Source organism: Drosophila tropicalis, unplaced genomic scaffold (assembly GCF_018151085.1).
Source record: "Drosophila tropicalis isolate 14030-0801.00 unplaced genomic scaffold, ASM1815108v1 contig_593, whole genome shotgun sequence".
In the NCBI taxonomy this organism is placed as follows: domain Eukaryota; kingdom Metazoa; phylum Arthropoda; class Insecta; order Diptera; family Drosophilidae; genus Drosophila; species Drosophila tropicalis.
In genome coordinates this window covers 3,090,763-3,115,526 of record NW_027173070.1, presented here as the reverse complement: position 1 = coordinate 3,115,526, position 24,764 = coordinate 3,090,763, and the positions used below count along the sequence as shown (strand labels likewise).

The window sequence follows — 24,764 nt, the reverse complement described above, 5'->3', positions numbered from 1 at the left end:
CTGAAGGTTTCCTTATTAATCTAACAAGTTGAAAGGAAGGTTCATCCTATACAAGTTAGATGAACTCTTACGATATTTATATTGAAATTTATCAAATAATTCCATAGTCAAATATTCAAAACTGAATTTTCATTAACATACACTAGTGGTCATTAAGTTAGTCCACCCTCTGCCCTAACTGGTTTTCATTTAAATGATGTTTAATCTAGTAGAATAAATCTTCTGGCCATTTTTTAATGATGAAAAACTAGATTTCGCATAAATAGAATAATGTTAGGTGTTTATAGTTAATAATAAATGCATTTATAGAATCTAATTGCTAAAGCACAACCCTAAACTGGTGACTTGGAGTGTTTAAATACAGAATATCTTATGTATTTTTGATCTTTAATCTCTAATAGACAGGTATACATATTTTTGGGCTCCTTTATGTTTACTTATTATTCAAATATAATAAATTTTTACCACTTTAATATAACTAAGTGTTAGTATATGATTCCATAGTTAGTTTCACATGCAATGAATAATCTTTTAGTCGTTCATTTGTTATTCAGTCAAATGACGTTTTAAGAAATGTGCATAATTTGAAACTGTGGTAAATTGAAATTTTTTGTTCAAGAATTTATCACTCTCTCTCTCTCTCTTCCCCCACACATTTCAACTAAAACTGTGAGTTATATTATATGTGATTAATTAGACACACATTTTTTGGGCGTGACGACGACTTGAGTTGACTTGACTCGACTGGGCTCTGGTCTCTGGTCTCTGAGACGCTGACATGCAACTCCATGACTAATAAAAGGGAGAGATAGACAGAGACGGAGACAGAGAGGGAGTGCAAGAGATCGAGGGTTCAAGTGTGGGTATTTTGGGGTCCAGGTCTGCCAATAACTGCGCCTTCCTAAAATCATAAAATAAATATATACACATAAGAATAAGACGAGGTGTACGAGGGAGGAGAAAAGTGAGAGGAGGACCGCAGCTAAAAGCCTCGACATATGTGAAATGTGACAGCAAAGGAAGTGAATATGGACTTTGTCTTGAATGTGTTTTTCTCTTTGCTCTGGTCTGCTATCAAAAAGCACACACAAACACACACACAGAAAATACACACACCCAAAAAACCAAAAAAATTTAACAAGAAAAAAACATTTTTTGTGAAATGCATTTCAAGTCAACGACGAAATTGAATCATTTGACAAAAAAGCTTTATCAATTTGTGTTTTTTGTGTGTGTGTCTTCTCTCTGGAAATGCAAATTATGCGTTTAGGTAGAGGGAACCACAACAACAGCAACAACAGCACAACAACATTTGACCCAAGGCACTCTGAGAATGGGGGAAACAAGAAGGAATAAGTATAAGAATGAGTATAAAGTATAAAAGAAGAAGAATGGGCAAATGGAAAGAAGTCGTTGTCGTTCATGTCGACATGGTGTTATATGCAAAAATATGCAGGGCCTATAAATCAAAAACCAACAACAAAAAAAAAGCAGGAGAAAAACCCGTGTGTGTGCCTCATTTGACATTTCTCTCTCTCTCCCCCCCAAAACCCCTTCCGTGTTGTTTTTCTCCTTTTCTTGGGGGTATTTGTATAGCAAATTTTAAAGTCAAAGTCATTAAAATGCGAACAACACCAAAAAATTTGTCGCTTATTTTCTTCTGTTTGTTAAATGACAAATTTTTGTTTTTATTTGTCGTTTCTTGTCGGGAATATACAGAAACATTTCATTTACCTTTGAAAATTAAAATGTTAAAGTGAAGCGAAACAAGATTATGTTATAAGAAACTTGTTTAACTATAAGATATGGCCAAAAAGTCGGAATATTTTAAGTCCTTGTTAGTTGCCTTTTAAGAAGTTTAACAGGATCTTTTAGGGAAATGGTAATATCACTCATAATAATATGGGTATTGTTTTTAAACTATTTATGTATTAATGAAATATTACAATATTTCCAATATTTAGTTTAGTCCCTCCTTAATCCCTCATATTCTTCTCATTGAGAAAGCGCCACCAATTTTGGAGTTCAAACTCGAGAAGAATGTTTCCCACTTAACCAACGACTAATTAGTTAAGAGATCTTTTACTAAAGGCTATCGATCGAGTAGATATGAAATCGTTAAAACAAAACTTTCATAGGTCAAAATATGAATTTTTGGCTGGGAATGTTTTTTATGAATTTCTTGACTCATCTTTAAGTTGAAATGAATTCAATTTGACTACCTTTTGTATCGGAATTGTGACATTTTGATATTTTCCTCCTGAATAGATCTTTCAAAAGCAAGTTTGGTTGATTAAATGTGGCTCCCAATAGGATGGGAAACCTTTTTTAACTATTTTATAAGTATATAAACCTATTTCGATGTAAATTTGCAATGTTTTCTGCAATTATTTATTTTATAATAAAGGTTTCAATATCCAATTGTAATTGTAATTGCCATCCAACCCCTTTGCCTTCCCACCAAACTCTTCTCACCTTTTGCCAACAATTAAAAGCTAAACAATTTTGAACTTGATGAATGAAAATTGAAAAGAAGGAGGCACGAAACAAAAAACAAGCTAATATAATGATTGTGTTGAATGCACAATAACAATTGCAAAAAATAATTTACCATAAAAAATAAAAAACGAAACTCAACTAACCCAGACAACAAGTTTTTTTTGAAAAGAAAAACCACTTTCAGGCAACGAGTTTTCATGTCTACCTGGCTAGATAGTCCAAGAGGGAGGCAAGTGCAACTTGGTTGATGGGGGAATGTACATATAAATATCTGTATCTTAAAGATACACAACCGCTTTCTAAACAACCAGTGAGTGATAGAGAGAGAGAGGGAGAGAAAGAGAGCGGCTGTTGCGGGGGGGAGTAGGTTGCCGTCTTGTTAGTCGTTTCAAATGTTCATGTTTGTGCCACAATATGGCCTTGAATTTTTAATCAAGTTTCGCGCGCTAGTTTGCAGCTCTGAGAAGCCTTGGGGCATGATCATGGTCGGAGTTTCGCTCATTCTCTCTCTCCCTCTCTCTCTTTCCTGCCTGCCTCTATATGATCACCTAAATTGCTTGGTCATGTTGGCTAAGTTTTTGTTTCTTTTTAGGCACTAAAATCAAAACAAGTTCTATTGAACTTGGGCTCCGTCTAAAAGATACAAAAAAAAATGAAAGAAACGTAAAAAAAAATGCTTTGCCTTTTTGCACAAAAAAATGATTAATGGAATATACGCCAAACAACTGTGTAGAGACTCATACATTAAGTAAAAAAAATATTATTTTACCCAAAACAACAGAAAACCCAAGAAATATTAAAAAACCGCCAAAAAAAACGAAGCCAAATATATGAAAAAAAAAACTGCCTGCTGTGCAAAAAGGCGAGCAACAAATCGAAAAACGAACAAAAAAAAAAAAAAAACCAACAGCCTGCATAAATTTTAGACACTCAGTGAGAGTTACTAAGACACACATTATCTTTTGAAAACAAAAGAAAGAACACAGAACGATAGCTTGGAGGGGGGACAGAGACTGAAGCAATAACAAAATATGGCCACAAAATAATAGTTTGCCGTTTAGAATTTCAATTCAACTTTGCCACATGCAAGAAAATCCACACAAAATAATCAAATTGCTGTGGCCAAAATTTGTCGTCTGCCACGTGAGTGTGTGTAACTCGATTTGAATGAAGTTCTTCAAAGCAAAAAAATATAACAAATTTTTTAAACAACAAAGAAGAAAGTTTCATCACTACAATTAAAGGAGTTCGCACATTGTAGAGAACCCCAACTTCATATTCTATTTGTTGATATCAATAACAAAGTTCAAAATTTTCTACATTTTCTTAACCTTAATGGAGAATTCTTCTTCTAGGAATTCTTCTTTCGAAAATAAATGTATCCAATTGATCAGAACGAACAACTCCAGAGTTGTAAAGGCCATATTCATTTCTCTAAGACTGAAACTAGTTGGGAATTCCAATCAAGGGAAGCAAAAATAGAATGTCAATGCTTGCAACTGTAGACTTCACCTAATTTAAGCTGTAGTTGAAAGTTTTTTAAAAATTTCTAAAACTTGGAAAGTATATGTCAATAAAAGCTAATCATTGTTTATTTCTCTTTTCCTCTTTCTTTAGAAATTTTTATATTAATGTTGATTATCATTGTAAAAAATTGAATAATCTAGTCTAGTAATTTTCTATTTGATATTTAAAATTTAACTTTTAACTTCTTAGTGACAAAAAGATGATTCTTTTTATTAACAGTGATTCCATTCTTGATGAAAATTCAGTAGAAGTTTTATATTTATGAAAATTCTCAAACTAATTGATTCTTAAACTGTTGTACTAAAAATTAAATATGCCACATACAAACATTTAGTTTATTCCCTGCCTATTTGAAACAATTTTCCAGTTTAATTGTACATTTCAGTGAAGATCTTGAATCTTGTATGGAAGATCTGGTTGTAGTTCAACTCGAACCATTCCTTAGTTGTTTGAAAGCAATTAAAGTCACGTGTTTGCTACCAAAATGACACTTGACTTATCTCTCGACTCGACTCACTGGGCCGGGTTAATTTAGGTAGAGAACCCGCACCCCTCCCCACCTGAAAAGCCACCTAGCAAGAGCTGCTCTAGCAACTCCCAAGCACTTGAAGTCCATCATCATCCATCTGCTTGCTACATCTGTTGATGTTTTAGCTTTTCTGTCTCTCTCGCTATCTCTTTCTATGACTTGTTCTTTTCTTGTGTTACCATTTCTTCTTCTATTATAATTCTTCTCCTTCGTTTCAGTTTGATGATGATCGCATGTTTATAAATAGTTAGAAAAAGAAAAAACGAGAAGAGAGGAAAAGAACAAGAAAAATAAGTTGAAAAGTTAAATGTTTAATGGCCAGAAGGGCGGGAGAGTTGGGTGGTGGGGTTTGTAGGGGGTTCACTTTATAATATGAAATGTCGATTTCAAAGGCTTGTGGAAAAAGGTTGCCTAGGCAGATTTTTATATATACATACATACATATATATTTGTATGTTTTGTTGTTGTTCTCTTCACTTTTTTTTCATTTTATTTTTTAATGTTTTTGCTGTGCGTTTTGTTGTCGGTGCTTTTGAGCTTTACCTTGGGGCTTCGGTTTCATTTACCTCAAGAAAATTGTCGGTCTGTCGGTTTGGCGGTTTGGCGGTCGGTCTATCAGTTGGTCGACCATTTGCTTTGCAGGTTTTTTTTTTGTTTTGTATTCAAGTGTAATTAAAGTTGGCAGCGGAAGTTAGGCGAGCTGTGAAGTTGTTTGCGGAAATGTAATGGGAGACCAAAGGCAAAGGTCCACATCTAACAGCAAAACTTTTCATTCTACACATTGAGTATCCATAACGCAAATCTAACAGTTATATACAGATGCATATATATCATATATATACACCTAGATTCACCCACTTCTTGCCAATCATTTCGTCTTTATATTTATCATTAAAGATCAATGTTGGCTTATAAATGTTTGTTGAAAATGAATTGTAAATTTCGTTGGAATTTCTAAATTAATTTTTAGAATTTATTCATTGGCCATTTTATGCGTTTAAATCAGCTTTAATCTCGAAGTAATATATGAAAATAAAGTATAAGGGAGAAATATAACAAAAATAATCAGAAAGATGCGGAAAAACACAAACCAATTTAAAATTCCAATGTACATAATTGCAAAAAATTACAGAAATAATTAGAAACGAAGGGAAAAACAATTTTATAACTTATAGTTTTCTCTAAGAAAAGTTAAGAAAATAATAATCTAACTTGTAAACAATCTAAAACTATTTATATTAACTTTTTATTAATTTCTTTTACCATTTATTCTCTTTGCAGGTAAATCAAAAACGTTGAAATAAAAAAATCAAATCAAATCACTTTAAGCCCAATCTATGGCCCATATATGTCTGCCTATCTTTCTATATGTATGTATTGGAAAAAATAGTTTTTTTTTTTTTATTATAAAATTCAAAACGAATGAGGCAGCAAAATAACAACAACAACAGCAGCTACAACAAATGCCGCCTACACAGCAGCTGCCTTAAAGCAATTTCTCTTTGGGCAACTGGCAAAAAATAAATAAAAAGTACAATAATTTGACAGACATATTGCTCGGAAATCGTATGACTGACAACTTGCCCCTTGACACACTTTTTGTCATAGCAACAAGCAACAATAACAACACAAACAACAACAATACACAAATATGTTTAATAATAATAAATTGCTGATAATTTTTTTTTTTGCACTCTCCTCCGCTTCTGCCTAACTCACTGACTGACTGACTGACTAATGAGGGCTAGAAGGATTATTTTATAACAAATGTGAGATGAAACCATAAAAAAAAAACACAAAAACATTTGTAGATTAAAATATAAATTGATTCAATTTAGATAAATCGACATGATACGAATTTGGTATTTAGTTTTTTTTTTTTGGCTAACGTGGACCTTGTTAACTTCTAATCGACTGGCAGGTTTCTTCTAACGCATTTTTCTTCTATCGAAATACATTAATATCTGTTAATAGATTTTGGAAATTCAACATCTTAAATAGAATCAAAATGCTTAGGTCTTCTTAGATAAAAAATGTCAGAAAGTTTAAGATGGCTCAAAGTCTCTCTGCTTTAAAATGTTCAGCAAAATGTTTAAAAATTGTTAATTAAAGGTGATCAAAAGGTCCAAAACATATTTCTTTTGTTTACTTCTTGAAGAAGTTTCGCTTGGCCACTTTTTCCATTTGAGGTTCTTTTGTTGGCCAACTTTTGCTTTGTTAGAAATTTAATTTAAACCAAAATTGATGGTGATAAATCAAAGTGAAACCAACTTAAAGAGAATTATTATTAAACACTTCAACAGCTCATAATGAATATTAATTTGTTGTAATTGTTAAACAAATTGGCCAGACATCTCCACTGTCTTCTCTCTCTATCTCTCTCTTTCTATGTGTAGGCATTATTCTTTGTCTTCTTGTCTTTTCTGATTTATATGTCGAAAAGTGTTTGCCAAAATTATTTTGACAGGTGCTTTTGAGAGCGAAAGTTTGCTGCTCTATGACAAATTTTGTACGAGTCGAATGAATAATTCACAGCAAAAGTAATGAGTATAAGACAATTATGCAATAACTAAGTATACAAAAATGTGTAAACTTTTGTCGACATCAACATTAATACTATAATGATTTCTGATTCCTGTTCAATTGGGGGTTATGCTGCTGGCAAACACCTGATACACCTGACTACGTCATCAATTATGGCAAAAGAATTTTACTTTATTTTTCCAATGAAATTCACTTGGCGCTGCACAAAAAAGAACAAATAATAACCTGAAAGAGAAGTAGAGAGAAATGCCAAAATCGAAATCGGGTAATCGCATTAAATTATTATTTATTTTTTGGTTTTGTATTTATAAAAATTCCTGGAAATGAATTTTGTAATAAAGAGTGCGCACTTTTTTTTTCGTTTTTCGCTCGAGGCAATGTAATGTAATATGCTTAAAATAAATATATATATATCCATATGCAACATATATGATGTTGTTGTTGTTGTTTGTGTTTATTCTGCTGCACTCGACAAAAGAATTTCCCACAATGTCAAGAGAGAGAGCGAGCCCAACGAACCAAATATTGCTCATACGCACAGTTGGTCGCCGATGTTGTTTGCTCCTGCTGCTGCCAAGTGAAGCGCATCAAATGTGCCACGCGTTTTTTTTCCTTCATCTCTCTTTCTTTTGGTTTTTCTTCTTTAAATTGTTGCAAATTGTTTTTCATTGCGCCATTCTTTTATCAAATGTGGGTGGGGAGCGGAGGAGAGTGAAACCTATGCACAAGTTATAGTATAAACAATATTTTTGTTTTGTTCTTTAAAGACATATACAGTTCAATGCCTTTGGCAATTGTGCATTAAACAAAACAAAAGAAAAAAATAAAATAAATAAATTTGTATGAAGCAAACATAAAAGCAAATGCAAATTCTGTGCAAAAGTTTTTGGCAACAATTTCAACAATGTTTTCTTCTTCGACACAGCCTAAAAAGAAAATAAATGTTTATGGAAATTGAAATATGAGAGACAGAAGCATTGTTCAATAGAAATAAAATAACAAGTGAAATTTGACAACAATGTTTGGTATTTGGACACTTGAAATTCAAGTTCTTTTCTTTGACCACCAATAATGTTAAGTAAAATAAAGTAAATTGCATCCTTGATCCTTCTCAGACATAAATAAATAAAGTTTTGGCTGTAAAATGTAAAGTGTGGCAACGCCTTGTGAAATTTGGCAACATTGAAGTTGTAGCTGCCAAAAGTAAAACGACAATGCTTTTATAAAGTTTGTTAGCATTTTATGTAAAATTTGTACATGTTTTAAATGCATTAATTAAGTTGGAAAACTAGCAGGAGAACAGTCTTGTCGACAACAGTCTGGCAACGCTTTACAAAAGTTTGACAATCAGTCAAGAAGCAGTGCTCATGGCATTTAAGCTTCGCCCTTTTTCTCCAAAAACCATTTAAGAAATCTTGCATTAACATTTTCCATTTCATAGATTAAAGTCTGGCAAGGCTTTAACAACTTTAAGAATCTAATTGAATAACATAACCTTGTAAATCAATAACACAATTTGATATCGAATCCAACTAGACTTATACAACAATGCTGCAAAATCGCGTAGTTTTCGTCCTCCCATTGATATCATATAACAATTGCTTTACGCAATTGAATGCATAGAAAATCTTATCATAAACTAACTCCTTCCCTTCCCTCACTTATCAAGCGTCAGTTTGATGGTTGTTTGTCGCATTGTTCAAGTGACGTAAATTACTTCAAGGACGCACAGTAACCCGCCAAGTACAAGAATCTGTTGTCGCAGCTGTCTCGTTGGGGCTCTTACTCAATATAAATATAATAAAAAGAGAAGAAGAAAAAAAGTAGCACTGACCAGCAACAATGTGGCTGATATTTAATAAGAATAAAGGAGAAAAACGTCTGCCACTCACAACGATGAAGACGGTGTCGGCGACGACGACGACGACAACAAAGGAGACCAAGACAAGACCCCAGACAAGACAAGACACCCGCCCCAATGGGCAAAGATGCTGTGCAACACTAGTTGATAATAATGTAATAACAATAATAATAAAATATAAATACCACCAGACAGACAAGGAGAGGAAAAGAGCGAGGGAGTAAAGTAAACAGAAATTCTTTACCCTCTACCTTTGTTCTCTTTAGCTTGACTTTTACCTAACCCAACAAGGTCGTAGTCAGAAACATCTTCTAGAATTTTTAATTAAAAACTTCCGTTTACTAAAACTCGCCAATAAATTGCACTTGACTTGAAAAGTTTTGCGCTTGAATTTGCATTAAAAATAGAGCTCAAAAGTACGGAAAACATTTAGTTAAGTACAGGGCATGCTTCAATAGTTACTTAAGAAGAAGAAACAAGATTTTTTAGAAGCTCTGTGACATACAAATTGCAGCTATCAGAGAGTCTGCTTTGCCACATTGCAGCGTTGTCAATCTTCTGTTAGTTGGAAGTGGTTTGACTTGGAGTAACTTAACATCTAATTAGCAGTTAATACATATATGTTTCACAATAGACATTGAATTAATGTTTGTCACCCTGTTTAATGAATTAGCAGTCTTTTTTGGCTTTTTCTTCTGCTGTTGTCAAATTTCACTTAGGCGTTGTTGTCAAATTTCACATGGCTTTGTTTCAATCATACTCAAAGACAATCGTCGGACTGTAACGCTTTTGTTTATTGCACTAGAACTCTGTTTTGTCTGTTATTGTTGTTGTTTCTTCATCTATTTCTGCCTGTTTTTCTTTTCTCCTATTTTCTCTCCCCCATTTTTCTTAGTCTATCACTTTTTTTGTTTGTTATTGTGTTTTGTTAATGGCTTCACTCCATTGCCATTTGTTTTCCAGCTCCATTGTTCCACTAGAAGCTTCTTTTTTTTTTGCGCGCTTCGTGCAATATTTGTTAAGTGTTGCATGGCTTGGCCAGTGTTGGTTAGCAGAAAGAGAGAACAGAGCTTCCACATGAAACTCATAAAAAGAAAGCAAGGCAAAAAAAAAAAAACCTCGTAATAAAAACAACTCACATGGATATGTCGAACATATGTTGACTATAAAAAGCAAATTGTAAACAAAGCGAAGGCTCACACGGGTTGCCACCAAGTATGCAAGTGTGTGTGTGTGTGTGTGTCTGTGTGTTGTTGCATGCAAATGCAAACACATATCATTAAAAGGCAGTGTTTGTGCAAAAAAACGAGAGAAATGCGAAAAAAAGTGGGCGGTCCACTGGGCCAGGAGAAATTGCATAAAAGAAACGCCTAGCTTTGATGGATGGATGCAAGTCCATGGAGAGGGGGCGATGGGGCGATGGGGCGATGGTTACGAGTTCATTAACAGAGGCGTGGGGCATCAATAAAGAGTGACAGAAGGAAAAAGGGCGTTAGAGGTTGGTAAAACATTGCACACTAATAAGCAATGCATTTTATGTTGCCTACTTTAAGGCGTTAAAGAAATGTTGCCATATAACATAAATGCAATAAGCTTCAAATAAGTTCTACACTTAAGTATTTAACTAAATAAAAGGTAAACTGCTTAATATTGCCTACTTTAGGGAGTCAAAACAACTTTAAATGACTTTTGTTTAAGTAATGTAATGTTTAAGTAACTTTGCAAAATCAATATATGTACGAACACATTGCAAAAATATACATATAAAACCCTTTATTTTAAGGTTTGCTTTAAAGTTTTCGAAGTAATCTTTAAGTAGCATGTTGAATGAAAATGCATTACAGGCAGAAATGCAGGAAACGGAAACCATTCCAAATACTTTCGTTTAACTCTTAACTCTGCCTGCAGCACTTCCGTTTTGTTAGAGTTGGCGAACGAATTTTCCATTGGCTTGGATTATTGGGGAGGTGGGAAAGAATACTAAAGGAGTAACCTATTTGTATATAAGGATGTTAGTGTTAAATGACTTTGGCACTTGCTAAAGGTGCATAATACTTTTGTGCCATCATCATCGTGAACATCCTCCCCCTTCCTTTTGTCGTCGTCATCATTCTCGTGGCCGTCGTCGTCATCGTCACACACAAACGTGCGGAACTTGGAGCCAAAGGTCATGCTATGACCCTCGTCTAAATGTCGACCCACAAAGTAGGTTAAAAACTCATTTTTGTAGCCCACCTTGCAACCGAAATGCTGCTTGCAACCCTGTATACCTTGTATACTGTGTGTGTTGGCTTTTTGGTCAATCGTATAAGTCGGAGGCAGAAAGGCATCATGCCAACGAACTGAAAAAATCAATTTTTTGTGTAATACAAGGAGGGAAGGTGAGAAGTGGTGAGGTTTGGGGGGTTGGCACCAAACGTGCCTAACAACTGACAAACTCGTGCAAAATAAATTGCAGCCTTGCACTAGAACCCCCTCAGAAAGGCAACAACAACAACTTAAATTTTCATGGGTGCAGCTATGGCAAACGACTCGAGTGATACCCTGCAATCGAGTATGATGGTGAATTAAAGGTATGTGGCTCCCCTAAAGTATGCAATAATCACAGGGAATAAAGATTTTTCAGCCAATTGCATACTTTAAGGGGCCTCTTAATGAATTCCAATCAAATTTCAGAATTATTGCAGCTTTATCACATTTCATGTTAGATTATTTCGATATACCTTTGGAAGCCCCATGCCTGAAGGGTATAAAAACATGTGCAACCCCAACACCAGAAAGAGCAGGAGGCCAATAGCTAAAGCAAAGAGAAAAAGACTGAGAGAGCAAGCGAGAGCGAGCGAGCTAAGAAAGGCGAGAGCAAGCTAAAAGTGCATTTGACATGCGCTGGGCTTGGTACAGTTTTTCAACTCCAGCTATATACCAACCATTAGTACTGCAATCCATCCAAAAGACCTTCTTCCTCTTCTAGCCACCATGCCAAACGGCCGCCATCTAAAACCGCCGCCGCCCCCCAAACGGCACCCTAGAGTGCACAGTTATTATATTGTACTTAGCGTATATATGTTTGTACATATATGTATGTATGTAAGTACATAAGGTATATAGTAGATCCATTTTGTATATGGCCCATGTTGATTTTGGCCTTAACAACTCCTATTTCAACACAAATTATACAAACAGAAGGGAGAAAAAAAAAACGACCAAAACGACAATACCAAAGCCAAGGTGGATTTTTCTTCTACCCCATTGAATGGCATGGCATGGCCTAGCCTGGCCTTCTGGTTGGTTGCTTGGTGGGCGTTAGGATAGGTCTGTACTAGGTGCTGTTCAATGTTTTGATTTAGGGTCGTCGGCTTTTACATAATAGTTGTAGGCAGGACTCCCTCTGGTGGTCAATACTACACGAAACCAAAAAGGAAAGCAAAGGAAATGAAATCAACAAAAAAAACCAATAAATTTTTGGTCGAAAATACACACAAAAAAAGGCAACAGAAATATGTCAATGGAAATGATTTGTGTATTGATTCTTGATCTTGATAACACGTTGCACACTTTTTTGACGGGTGAAGTCCAAATTGCTAAGGAAATGAACTAATTGATTCATTGAAATGTGGAACAACTGATAACGAAAATTTGGTAACAGAAAAACTGTTTATTAAATTTGTTCATTGAATTTGTTAAATTTGTTAACTTCGTTCTTTTAAACAATATGTCACTAATGAATCCTTTTCTAAACTTGAATTGAAAATTTTATATAAATTTTCAAAAACTTTGCTTGGGCTTTAGTTATATTTTCTTTCCCACCAAATGCAAAAAAAAAAAAATATATATAAAAATATACATTCCAGCTGATAATACTCTTTAATGAAAACATTCTTGGGAAAATTCAAAGTATAACATTAAAATGAAATAAATTGTTAAAATTCTTCTACAAACATTCGATTATCCTTGTGCAAAGTCATTGAAAATTAAGTTTAATGTTAAAATGGTCCTTCTTTAAAATTTGATTATTTTAAAAGAACATTAAGTTTAAAGTTTCCTATGATTATTTGTTGTATTAATAGAAGAAAGATTACGTTAGTTTGATATGGAAAAAGGACATACAAAATAAAAATGGCGCCAACGATAATTTTCACCCTCAAAAAGCTATTTTTTGTTCCTCTCTGACACATTGAAGCGAATCTGGCAGAATCTTTGAACATTTCTCTTGCTTTAGTTTATCGTACATATACACAGAAATATACATATGTATGTACATATGTATTTATATAGATATGTATGCACATACATATATTCAACTGCAAATCGTACAAGTAAACATGCGAACAAGTTTTTTGCCTGCGTTTTTCTTCTTTTCTCTTTTTTTTTTTTTTGCTTCTTCTTTTTTGTGTTTGTCATGACTGACTAGACTCTGACGCTGCTAATATAACAGCAGGGCCGACTTTGGGGAGGGCGGATGAGGGAGAAGAGGATGTAGGGTAGGGTAGATTGTGCCAAAGGGAGGAAGCTTCAACTGAAGCTGACTACAAAGCAAATGCCATGCAAAACTTATTTATTTTTGTGCAGTAAAAAGGCGCTATTTGCTCAGTTCTTCTTCTGGGCAACACAAAAAGCCGCTTACAAACAACAGCAGCAAAAATAAAGTTTCATTTACCATAAAAAAAAAAAACGAGAGAAATTGGAAAAAAATAAGTTTAGATGATGGCGGAAGGGGGCAGAGAACAGTTTCCATGCGAAACTGAAGGGAGAACTTACCTATACCACGTTGAAAATGTGTGCGACATGCAATGCACACAAACACACAGAGAGGCAAAACAGCAAACTGCATTCTAGGGAGGGAGTGTAGTTGTAGGGCAGTCGGGAGGGCGGTGGGGCGAGCACCAGCTCAGTCAACAGCTCAGTTGGCAGCGCTGCTTGCAGTGACAGTGGCAATGCCAAAGGCAAACTGCATATTTTTCGAGGCCTACATCAACATTTTTTAACTTTACAACAAAAGAGAGACAGAGAGCAAGGGCGTGCAGCTACAGAGAGAAAGAGAAAAAGAGAGAGAGAGAGAGCGGGCTAGCGCGTGAGAGCAAGCTCTCCCTCCCTCTGTCTGCTTGTGTGTGTGCTGCAGCTCTTGCCGTTTCTTTACTTTGGCTGCTGTGTGGGGAAGCAGTGCAGCCATTTGAGAAAAATATTATCTTACAGATGCAAAATGCTAGAACGACAAAAAAAAATAGCTAGATTTGTTGGAATGTATTCAAGGCTAGAAATATATGTACATATATATGGACTATAACAGATAAGTGGAGAATTTGAGATATTTGTGCAGAAATCGCGAAAGTCGAACTCTTCAAGCCACGACTATGAAACGCCCTTTATTGACATTCCCGCCAAAAAATGCCAAAATTCCATCTCCTTCATTGAATGGAAGTGCAGTTTGCTTGTTTTTGCCTGCATTGCTGTCGTTGCCTCTGCCCCGGTTGCAGTTTGTGTTGGGCTTTCGTGGCCATAGCTATGGCTTCTGGTTCTGGTTCTACTCCTGCGTTCTGCCTCTCTCCAGCTCCATCAACATTTGCTGCCATCTGCGTTCATCTCCATCGACGGCAGCCAACTCGGTTGTTGTTGTAGTTGCTGTTTCTGTTTCGCCTTGTTCGTGGTTGGCGTTGTCGTCGCCGTCGTCGTCGTTGTCGGACGCTTCGTTTACATGGATTATGTGGGTATGTAGTGTAGATCGAGACCGAGACCGAAAGAGAGACCAAGCACAATAACACAATGAACTCCAAATATGAGGGATGGGGTAGGGGGAGTAACTGAAGATTGGTGGGGTGTTGTGGGACGGGGGAGATAGGAGCACAAGGTGGGCCTGGGTAGGGCAGGGCAGTTGCTGTCTTTTGTGTTGCTGTTGTTATTGCTGCTGTTGCCGTTTTGGCGTCTAGTTTATTTTTTTTTCTGCTTCTTTTCCTTTCTTTTTCGTTTTATTCTATTTTTTCGTTTCCCCCCTCCGCTCCGCCTTCTTTTTTCTCCATTTCTTGCCTTTGCTTTGTTTTGTTACTTCATGGCGTTTGCGTTTGTGGAAAAATGGCTTTTCATGAGTGAAAAATGAAATGTGGCTCCATTCTGCGTGCATACATATGTATGTATGTATGTGTGTGTGTGTGTGTGTGCCTGTGACCATGTGTGTGTTTGTATGTCTGTAGGCAAAGTTGCATTTCAATGAACACGTTTATGTAGGGATGTACATACATACATATATAAGAGCAAATAATAACCAGAATGGAAATTTTGAATTTCGTCTAGGTCGAATATTCTTTACCCTAATGTTGGCAATCGCTGAGGAAAATATAGTTTTTCTGGCTAATGCTAGAACTTTTACTTTTGTCTATTCTTTGTTTTTGTAGTTTAACATCTCAAATATTTCAAATCAATTCTTTCATGACATTTCGAAATCGGAATCATAAGAGATATTACTTTGAACTTTTCCAATGTCTCCTTAAAGAACTCCAATACACATAGATATTAATTAAAATAACTTATCCTTTGGCTAGAGGCTTCAAAGAACTCCCACCTTTGACTTAAATTGAAAGAAAATCTGCAATTTTCCCTGTTTACAGTTCAGATAAGCTTGAGGCATTTTTTTTGGTTATTGTTGAAACGAAAAATGCCAAAAACATTGACTATGACTATTTAGCCTTAGCATTTTACTTTTCCAAGCAGTACACACACACACACACGCATACACATACTGCAGTGGGTTGTGTGCAGTGAAAATGCAGTCATGTTGGCGTCGTTGCTGAAGCAGACAACATTTTTACTGCATTTTTTTCCGTGCTTGCAGCTTTTCTTTTTCTTCTTCGTAGCCTGGCAGTGAAATTGAAAAGACAGCGGCGATGAAAATGTTTTGTTTTCTTGGGAGGGAAAGTATTAGTAGACACACGACCAGGGCGTATGAGTAATATAAACCGCAAATCTGCTCATACATACATACATACACACGCATAAATCTATGATCACTGAGAAAGTTTTCAAACTTGAATTTTTCATTGGAATTATGTATACATATATTTACTACTTAAAAGAAATAGTTGAAATGTTAAAAATTAAGATGAGTGAAAGGATTTCACATTAATCTTAAGCAATTTTGAAAATTTAAGACTTAAAAAAGTTGCAATTTTCATTTTAAGTCACTTTTTAAAGTTGATGACTTTTAATATCTAAAACCAAACCAAGTTATTCGGGCAACAAAAGACAAAAAGGTCTAGAATTTATAAACTTCTTTTTCTGTAAGTCAAATTAAAACTATTTTTCTTGCAGTGTATGCACTATGCACATACATAAGCATTGAAAGAAGAAACAAAAACACAAAAAACTGTGTTATGCCGACAATGCAACGCGTTGCACTTAACTGCTTGGGCGATTGGGTGGGCGTGTTGTGTTGTTGGCGTCTTTCTCTTCCAAGTCTTCTCCTGGTGGTGTTTCTTTTTCGTCTTCAAGTCAAGTGTCTTACACACACATACACACACAGTGGTGTCTCATTGTCATTGCCTCTTTGTCGTATCTTTTTATCTACTTATGTAGTAGGCACCACCTCCTATAGCCCTTCTATAGTCGTCCTCCATGCACTTGATATGCTTTTTGTCTTGACTATATCTTGAGCTGATGAAACGTGACTATTTGTATTGTGTGTGTGGTTTTTTTTTACCAACTCCGACACACAGACACAATGAACACACACTTAATAGAAACAGACCGACCACATAGTTTTCCTGTCTAGGGATCAATAATGAATGAGTGTGATAATGTGTGTGTTGGCTTGAAAATTATGCAATAGATTAGTTGAATTCTACACTTCAGAAGTAATGGTTAGATACTTACGATTCCATTTAATGCTTGATTGAAGTCTGGCTCAAAACTCCAAATTTTGTATAGCATACTTTTTTGTGAAACTTGTTCAAATAAAATTATTAAAACACGTTGAATTCCTAATGCTACTCCCTAGTTAAATTTAAATTTAGTTAAATACAGATTATTGTACATTTTACCAAATCTCCAAATTTGGTAAAGCATACTTCTTTGCATAGGGCAAAAAACTTGTTAAAGTTCGAGTTCTTAACAAAATTTCAGCACGTGCAGATCATTGAACTCAATATTCGTCCACCTATTCTGTTTTGTTGAAATCTATAGACCTGTATACATACATATAGTATCAAGTATGATGTTTCTGTTTCTTCTTTGTGATTCATTACCATTTTGAAAATGGATTTCGAAATTGTTTGTCTTCTGATCCACTCCACTCCATTCTATTCTGTGACTTTGAGGCACATATTCAATTGAATTTTAAATTTCCATTCCCAACGGGTATTTAGATAGATTTGGGTTCAGATGCAGAATTCGAATATCAAATGAATGAAAATTTATTTATTTGGGTCTAATGTTTTATGTAAGACTTTGTCTCTTAAAATTCACGGAAATCGGCAAAAAAACAAAAACAAAAAACTAATTTTTAATTGTATGTGTCTTTTGATTTGTATTTGCAGGTCGCGATGATCTCTCGCCCTCGAGCAGCCTCAATGGCTATTCGGCCAATGAGGGCTGTGACGCCAAAAAGAGCAAAAAGGACCAGCGCCGCGTGTCCAGGAGGAGCTCTGTTTGGTGTGCGGCGATCGGGCTTCGGGTTACCACTACAATGCTCTCACCTGCGAAGGATGCAAGGGCTTCTTTCGACGGAGTGTCACCAAGAGTGCGGTCTATTGTTGTAAATTCGGGCGAGCCTGTGAGATGGATATGTATATGCGACGCAAGTGTCAGGAGTGTAGACTGAAAAAATGCCTGGCAGTGGGCATGAGGCCGGAGTGTGTGGTGCCAGAGAATCAGTGTGCAATGAAACGGCGCGAAAAGAAGGCCCAAAAGGAGAAGGATAAGCTAACAACATCACCCAGTTCACAGCATAGTGGCGGCGGCGGTGGAGGCGGAGGCATCGGCGGTGGTGGTGTTGGCTCTGGCAATGGCACGGGCATGGGCGGCAATGGAAGTGGATCCATTGGCACCCATGATTATGTTAAGAAGGAGATACTCGAACTGATGACATGCGATGCACCGCAGCATCCCACGATTCCGGTACGTAAATTAATCAATTGTTCAATTAAAATTGTTAACTTATTGTTTTCTCTTCTATCTAGCTACTACCTGATGAAATTTTGGCCAAGTGTCAAGCGCGCAATATACCTCCACTAACGTACAATCAATTGGCCGTTATATATAAATTAATTTGGTATCAGGATGGCTATGAGCAGCCATCCGAAGAGGATCTCAAGCGTATTATGGTAAGCAAGTCTGCAAAATGCTTAAAATAAGACAAGGTCTTATCCATTAGAAAAAACGTTAGATTTGTCATTTTTATAGCTTAATCGTTCAGTTAAATATAAAAACATATAGCTAAGTGTAATTTTACATGCATTTAAACATTTTTTGATTGTCTATAACATACTTTTTGGGGCAAAGTTTGCTTTTCTAAGCCGCCATTGTAATTTTCATATAACAAAACGTTTCAAATGAAATTATAAGTTGAAATCAATTCGAATGTACTTAAATAGGACTTAGGATAAGATATCTTTTTAGTTCATAAAATTAATAATAAATATTTAATGAATTGTTACATTTGTCCCATGCACAGAGCCAACCCGATGAGAATGAGAGTCAAACGGATGTCAGTTTTCGGCACATCACCGAGATAACCATACTCACGGTGCAGTTAATTGTTGAATTTGCTAAAGGATTACCAGCGTTTACAAAGATACCGCAGGAGGATCAGATAACGTTACTGAAGGTAATTAAGTAATAATTAAGGAATGATGTTAAAAATGAGTTGAACTAATGGGATTTCTTTTGGTTTTTGTTTCTGCAGGCCTGCTCATCGGAGGTGATGATGTTGCGAATGGCCCGACGCTATGATCACAATTCGGATTCAATTTTCTTTGCGAATAATCGATCCTATACCAGGGACTCGTACAAAATGGCCGGCATGGCCGATAATATTGAAGATCTATTACATTTCTGCCGTCAAATGTTCTCAATGAAGGTGGACAATGTTGAATATGCGCTACTCACTGCCATTGTGATCTTCTCGGACCGACCTGGGCTGGAGAAGGCCCAACTAGTCGAAGCTATCCAGAGCTATTATATCGATACGCTACGCATTTATATACTCAATCGCCATTGTGGCGACTCCATGAGTCTTGTCTTTTATGCCAAGCTCCTATCGATTCTCACCGAGCTCCGTACGCTGGGCAATCAGAATGCCGAAATGTGTTTCTCCCTGAAGCTAAAGAATCGCAAGTTGCCCAAATTTCTTGAAGAGATCTGGGACGTGCATGCCATTCCGCCATCGGTGCAATCGCATCTGGTGGCCCAGCAAGAGGAGCAGGAGCGTCTATCGCGTGCCGAGCGAATGCGTGGTGCTGTGGGTGGAGCAATAACCGCTGGCTTGGACAACGATTCGGCATCTACATCAGCAGCAGCACTTGCTGCAGCGGCAGCGTCTCAACAGCAGCAGCAGCAACAACAGCAGCAGCAGCAGCAGCATCCCCATTCTCATCCGCATCTACATTCAATGCCTGCCACAGTCTCTGCCTCAGCGAATAATAATTCTGTATCGGCTGTTAGCACTAGTAGTGATTATATTGGAGGAGGTGGTGGCGGAGGCGGCGGTGGTGGTGGCAGTGGCGGTGGCGGTGTCTCCGGAGGTGGTCCAACACAAGCAATAGCCACATCCTCCACAAGTATAACAGCCACAGTACCAGCCAGTTCCACCACACCCAATGCCAATGCAGTTGGCGCAGTTGGCGCGGTTGGCGTAGGTGGCAATGTGAGCATGTATGCCAATGCCCAGACCGCCATGGCCCTAATGGGTGTGCCCCTGCATCCGCATCAAGAGCAGCTGATAGCCGGCGTGGCGGTCAAATCGGAGCATTCGACAACGGCATAGCCCCAGCTTCAACTTCAGATTCAAGAGCAACATCAGCCACCCCCCAAATGATGACAATGATGGGCAGCTATGACTAAGAAAGAGAAGGAAAGCTGCCACACAACTTGAACAGATGACCCTAAACACCCTCCAGACACACACACACCCACACACCCCTCTCTATAAACTAAACAAAAAATAAGAAAACTTTTGAGAAAAAAATCTAACGACAAGCGTAAAATGCAGTTATTTAGTGCTTAAGCCTGCAAATATTAGCATTTAGTTTATAACAAAAACAAATAATTAACAATTCAATGAGAAACCTATATAGAGAAAGAAAAGCGTTGAAAAGAAGAACCCCCCAACACACACACACACACACAGACACAAACACACCTACAGACAAACCTTTTTTAGTTACATCTCTCGAATTACACAAAAAGTTAGAATGAAAGCAAGAAGAAAAACTAAAAAAAAAAAAAACATAAAAACAGAAGAGAATAAAGATTGTTTATATTTTAAAAATATAAAAAAAACACACACACACACACACACACATACATACATAAATAAATAATAATTAAATAATTACAACAAATTATAATTAATTCTAAACAATTGTAAAATAACAACTAATAATTCTAATAACATAATAACAATAACTATTTAAGTTTAAATCAAAAAGAAAAAAAAACAAAAAAACCCTAAAAAACACAACTCTAAAAAAAAAAAGAAAAACACGCAAAACTTGGACTGATTTTATAAACATATTTTTTAAAAACATAAAACTAAAAAAAAAAAAAACCGCATGGCAGATAACGAAACACCCCCCCATAAAAAAAAAAACAAATAATTTTACGTACGCAAAATATTTTTTTTTAAATTTTCCAACATTTTTTTCAATTATTATGCCGCCCTACTGATTACATAATTTTCTTTTATTTTTGTTCATTTTCTTTTTTTTTTCACTTCACCGAAACCATTTGAAAATGATTGAGAAGAATTTGTTGACAAAAAAAAGTGATTGGAGTCATACTCGGAACTAATTTAAAACCTTAAACAAAAGCATTAAAAGTATTAAAAGAAAATTTGGAAAACAATAAAAATTAAGTGAAGATAAATACCCTGCAACCTGAAATTGTAAGAAAAGTGAAGTTTCGGATAAGTAAACCACAAAAATATTCTTTAAGCAAGTCTCCCCAAAGGACCTTACTTTATTTCCATCTATATATACATATATAGAGATATATATTCTTATTGAATATCAGCTGAAAATTTGCTATCCTTTGAGAAACTTTTTAAGTATCCCCCTAACTTGGGGCAGGGTATCTGCTAGTTGGTTTAATTAACTTGCAATTTTTTCTAAATGATTTTTTCATGGCAAATTTTTTTCAATCATTTCAATATACACACACACACACACACACACACCAAAAGACTTCAATATATTTTTTAATTTAGAAATTCAAAATTTTTGGCAAAATCAAAAAGAAAAACAAAAATACGTGCAAATTTTTTTATACATATATATTTAAATTTATAAATTTTGGCAATTATTTTTCTAAAAAAAAAAAAAAACACAACAACAAAATGTTTAAGCAATTATTTTAATTATATTTTATTTATATATAAAATTGCTTGCTCTTTTCCCTTCTTATATTTTTATTTGATTTATTTAATTTTTTAAAATTTTCAATTGTAAAATTGTTGGCCTTATTTTAACTTAAATCAAATTTATGCTAATTTTAAAACAAAACAAACAACAAAAAAAAAAAAGATTGTAAAATACAAACAAAATATGTTTATAATTAACATTTACTTTTCATTTTTTTTTTTTTTTTTTACTTTTGCCAATTTGGTTAAAAAACGTAAACAAAAACGAAGAAAAAGAAAAGTTCTTGATTTATTTTTATTTTTTATTATTAACTTTTAGCTTTCAAACTTGAATTGTGCAATTTTTGTGTAATTTTTACTACTAATTTTACAATTAACTATAATTTTTCATACGCAAACGAAAAAAAAAAAAAATTTAAGCTATCCATTCTATGAATTGTTGCTTTAAGTCAGAGAGAAGGAAACAAACAAAAACAGAAATCTAAAAACAATAAAAAAAATAATAGTAATTTAAAATTCGTATAATATGCACTTCAACAACAACAACAAAAACAACAACAACAACAGTGAATAATTTAATTATAATATTTAACAAAACAAAAAAAAAAAGGAAACAAAATGTAAACTCATTTTTAAGTTTTATTATTATTATAATTATTATTATCGATTGATTTTATGCTTAATTTTCTATATACATACAATATACATACATCTATATATATACATATACGATATATAAACATAAATTTGTTTTGTAGTTTTACAAGAAAATGAAAACATTATGTAAAAAAAAAAAAAAAAAAAGTAATTGCATTGGCGATTAATGAAGATGAAGAGAAAAACGAAACACCTATCATAATATATATATATATAAAATCCAAGCAAAAATATATATACAATATATCAAATGAAAATATGTTGAACAAAACAAAAAACATCAACTAAAATCCCTGACTTTTTATTTTCTAATTTAGATTTCTTAGTTTTTTGTTTCCTTTCATAAATTTAAGGATCGGCTACAAGCTCCGATTTGCGAAAAGGCAGAAGCAAATGGACTTTTTCTGCAAGGTTTCTGCAGACTCCAATCGGACTTTGGAAATCGGATCACATTACTGCTTTTGCTCTCGAACTGATTTTGTGTGGGATATGAAAGACTTAAGGGAATTAGAAATTCGAAAACAAATTATGAAAATGATCAAATTTGCTGGCTTAAAGCAAATGGCTGTGAAAAATTGGCTAAGGTTGAGAAATACAGAAAACAGATAATGAATGCAATGGGAATAATAAAAAGGGATCGTAAATGCTCAAGAAAGGAAAACCAAAATTTTGTATACAAAATGTCTGATTTGAAAGTTTTATCTTTGAAATTAATTTGAAAAATTCCTTTAGAAATAAATTTCAGCTCTTGAATCGATATTTTAATTAAAATGAAATAAAGATTTAAATAAAAAAATATATTAAAAACAAAACTAGGTTTTTTTAAAGACAAAATAAATTTCAAAGCCCTAAGTTTTATGAAATCTTAAAAAAAAAAAACGAAGTTTCTTGAAGAGAAAAACTCAGAAAAAGTCAAGATAAACTTTGAATAAGTTAGGCGACTTTAATATATTAATTAATAATTTCTTAGGATTTTTCCTTTAGCTTATTTAAGACATCAAAACATTTCGATCCCTTTTTAGAAAGAGTTTTTAACTTAATTTTCTTTATTTTTTTTTTTAAATTAAAAAGGGTGAAACTTAAAAATAATTAATAAACTGAAAAGACATGCTATAAAATAGCTTAAAAACAACAAAGACACAATATTAACACTTTTGCTATAAAAAAAACTTTAATTTTTAAATTATTTTTTGGTAATTAAATTAAAATAAAAATGTCCATAAAAAGTATTTTGACAATTTTTTCAATTAGTAGAATTAAAACGAAATACTTGAAAGTATTTAACAAAAACTTTCCCCTCTAAGTCAAGTGTTAAAATTAATAAACAAAAAATTAAACTAATCCACAAAAATTAAAAAAAAAAAAAAAAAGATTATAAAAATAAATTTTCTCTATAATTTTAGAAGGTTTAACTCTAATAATCCAAAACCAGAAAAATAAATACCCCAAAAAAAAAAAAAAAAAGAAGAACCTAAAACTAAGTCCTGTATATATAACATATACATATATATATATATATATATATATGTATGTTTGTGAATAAGTCCTTATATATGTATGTATATAGCTATATATATATATAAAAGTAAAGCTCTCGCTCTTATATAACCACAAAACACAAAACCAAGAACAACCAAACAACCAACAACAACAAAAAATGCAACCTGAAATTACATAAATTACACAAAAGAACAAATATATATACAACAAAGATATATATATATATATATATAACAAAGGAAACTTGTTGAAACAAAAATCCCAAATACAAAATACAAAAACAAAAAGTAAAACCCAGAATACAAAATCGTTATGTAGATTTTTGAAAAACAAAACAAATTTGAAATGAAATTCAAACCACAAATGACAAAAACAAAAACGAAAGAAAATACAAATACAAAAAACTTTGTTTCAATTTTTATGCACTGTTTTTTGTTATGTGTAAAATCTTTGTAAGTTGTTTTTTGTTTTTATTTTGTTTTTCGTTTATAGACAACCTCGTCCTTGCCCCCCCACCCCCCTATCACACCACCTCTCTCCTCACCCGACCTCTCTCACTTAACAAAACAAAATTTTTTGCAATGAACAAAGGCAAATATATGTATATACATATATATATTTATATCTATATATGTATGTTTTGTGTTCAACTTGTAGATATTGATCCTGAATTGAAAAACTACCTCAAATGAAACATAACAAAAACAAAAACATGAAACAAAGCAACAAAAAGGTTTTGAGCATTAAATAAACGAAAAGAAACGAAACGAAGAGAACACAAACCGTAATAAGGAAGAAAGGATAAACAAGAGAAAATGTAACTTACAAGCGAGACCTTAGCAGCAACAACAAATACTTATACAATACGATCGATCAATCGTTATCGGATTATTGATTTTGAGTTCTCAAAATTGTGACATTTTCAAAAGCAACTCCCCAAAAAAAAAAAACCCTCCCACAAAAAGAGTTAAAACTACGGCTAAGCCGTGGTTTCTATATCCTTGCAAAAAGTTAACAAAAAGTGCAAATGGCATTTTGGGTTAAGGATTCATTTTTATTCACAAGACATTCCAAAGTTTCTTTAT

At 34.2% G+C, this 24,764-nt stretch overlaps 1 protein-coding gene across 1 annotated transcript in view; it reads left to right on the top strand.

The window, feature by feature from the left end:
- Nucleotides 1-22,469, top strand: part of EcR (Ecdysone receptor) — a 93,616-nt gene extending 71,147 nt beyond the window's left edge. Inside the window, 5 exon segments of the mRNA XM_068291220.1 lie at nt 17,483-17,554; nt 17,557-18,062; nt 18,125-18,268; nt 18,619-18,771; nt 18,850-22,469. Coding sequence (XP_068147321.1) covers nt 17,483-17,554; nt 17,557-18,062; nt 18,125-18,268; nt 18,619-18,771; nt 18,850-19,929 — 1,955 coding nt within the window. The 3' untranslated portion in view covers nt 19,930-22,469.
- The last annotated feature ends 2,295 nt before the right edge of the window (nt 22,470-24,764 follow it).